Source organism: Ananas comosus, linkage group 11, assembly GCF_001540865.1.
Source record: "Ananas comosus cultivar F153 linkage group 11, ASM154086v1, whole genome shotgun sequence".
NCBI classification, from domain to species: Eukaryota; Viridiplantae; Streptophyta; class Magnoliopsida; order Poales; family Bromeliaceae; genus Ananas; species Ananas comosus.
The window spans coordinates 2,758,707-2,760,443 of record NC_033631.1 but is presented as its reverse complement, the minus strand read 5'-3'; the positions used below and the strand labels follow the sequence as shown (position 1 = coordinate 2,760,443).

At 44.9% G+C, this 1,737-nt stretch overlaps 1 protein-coding gene across 1 annotated transcript; it reads left to right on the top strand.

Annotated features, from left to right (window-relative positions):
• LOC109717561 (TMV resistance protein N) lies at positions 440-1,278 on the top strand. The gene is made up of 2 exons (XM_020243409.1): positions 440-864; positions 1,203-1,278. Exons 1-2 carry the CDS (start codon positions 440-442, stop codon positions 1,276-1,278), a joined length of 501 nt encoding a protein of 166 aa, XP_020098998.1.

The following is a 1,737-nucleotide window of genomic DNA, read 5'->3' as shown; positions in this document are numbered from 1 at the left end:
GAAACCGTCGTAACTTTGCTGAGCTCAGCTTTGGATCAACAGCGATCCCTATCAGACCTTGAAAATCAAATCAAACCTTGGACGATGGTCTTGTTCAAAAAAACATATAAACATATATATATAAACGTATATATATATAGAGAGATATATGTATGCCCGCTCCTCAAACAATTAATCTCACAATCCCCCCATCCCCCCCAAACCCAACCGAACGCAATCTTGTCGCCTGCTTTAACCTCCGGCCGACCTACCACTACTCTATCTATACCTACCTCATAGAAAGAAAGAGAGCCGAGGGCGACGGGCAAATTGAATTTTAAAGAAACCAGGGATGGCCTCGTTAGTGCGGCGTGCTATCTGCAAGCGTGTCACGTCCAGGCGGGTGCTCGACGCAGCAGCGGCGGCGGCAGCGGCAGCGGTCCCGAGAACAAGGGCGGTAATGGTGCCGACTCCTAGGTGCGACGTGTTCATAAACCACCGGGGAGTGGACACGAAGCGCACGGTGGCGGAGCTGCTGTACGACCGGCTGGCGCAGCACAATGTGCGGTCCTTCCTGGACAACCGGACCATGGAGCCAGGGGACAAGCTCTTCGAAACCATCAATGCCGCTATCCTCCAGTGCAAAATCGGCATCGCCATATTCTCCCCTCGTTACTGCGAGTCCTCCTTCTGCCTCCACGAGCTCTCCATGCTGGTCGAGTCCTGCAAGAAGCTCATCCCCATCTTTTGCGACGTCAAGCCTTCCGAGCTTCTTCTTACCGACATTCACTGCAGGTCCGAGACGCCCGAACAGATCGACAGATTCAAAATGGCTCTTCAGGAGGCCAAATACACGGTCGGCCTCACGTTCGACTCCCAGAACGGGTGAGCGTGCGTTTTAATTATATATATGAGCGCCATTCGTTTTTCTCTTTCAACTTAATTCTTTTTGTCGATCAATAGCGCTATATATATTAAGTGTAGCCGGTCATATTATTATTATTATTATTATTATTATTATTATTATTATTAGCTCAAACTCATTTTGAAATCTCGATCAAGATGTTGAATAATGAATAGATCATCAGATGTTGAATATTGACGCACGGTTGATTGAATTTTGATCTGATTTAATAAATCTGATCTTGTTCGGAGTAAAGGAGGGTTTGTTAATGTTATTTTAGGCAATTCAGCAAACTAATGCATGTTACCGTTTCTTGCAGGAACTTCGCCAATCTTGTATCGAGGACTGCAGAGATCGTACTAAAGAACATAAACCAAGGAAGCAGCCGTCGCTGACCGTGGAGCATCCGGAAACTAAATCATTCTTTCCTGTTGATTACAATACGACTAGCTAGTTAGCTGATCACCAAAGATCGCCATACAAAACAAATCAAGAAGAGAGCGTTGTTAATTATTAACCCATTCTTTTGTAATAATGACTGCATAATGACTACAATAACCATTGGCGGGTCAGGTCTCCAAAGCCAAAATTGTGGACCTGGAGACTCTTGCCTTTTCGCTTACTGCAAATAAGAAATTGTTTCTGATCCCTTTTCATTAATATTAATTTCTTCCTTGTTCGGCTTTTTCTCACAAGACTGCTAGCTAGAGAGTTTAGACAATGCGAGCGACCGTTGTTGCTGCACCCAAATTGGATTCAAATTAATTGCTTGCTGACATTTTCTGCACTCGGTCTTACTGGGCAGACTATCCACCAATTACAGCACAATTAACTCGTGAATCGATCGTCCTAAT

What these genes read in the sequence shown, in the direction of transcription:
- LOC109717561 (XM_020243409.1), top strand. Translation starts at nt 440, where the DNA reads ATGGTGCCGACTCCTAGGTGCGACGTGTTCATAAACCACCGGGGAGTG. An exon ending in ACGTTCGACTCCCAGAACGG is followed by an intron (nt 865 to 1,202) that starts GTGAGCGTGCGT and finishes CGTTTCTTGCAG; the next exon opens with GAACTTCGCCAATCTTGTAT.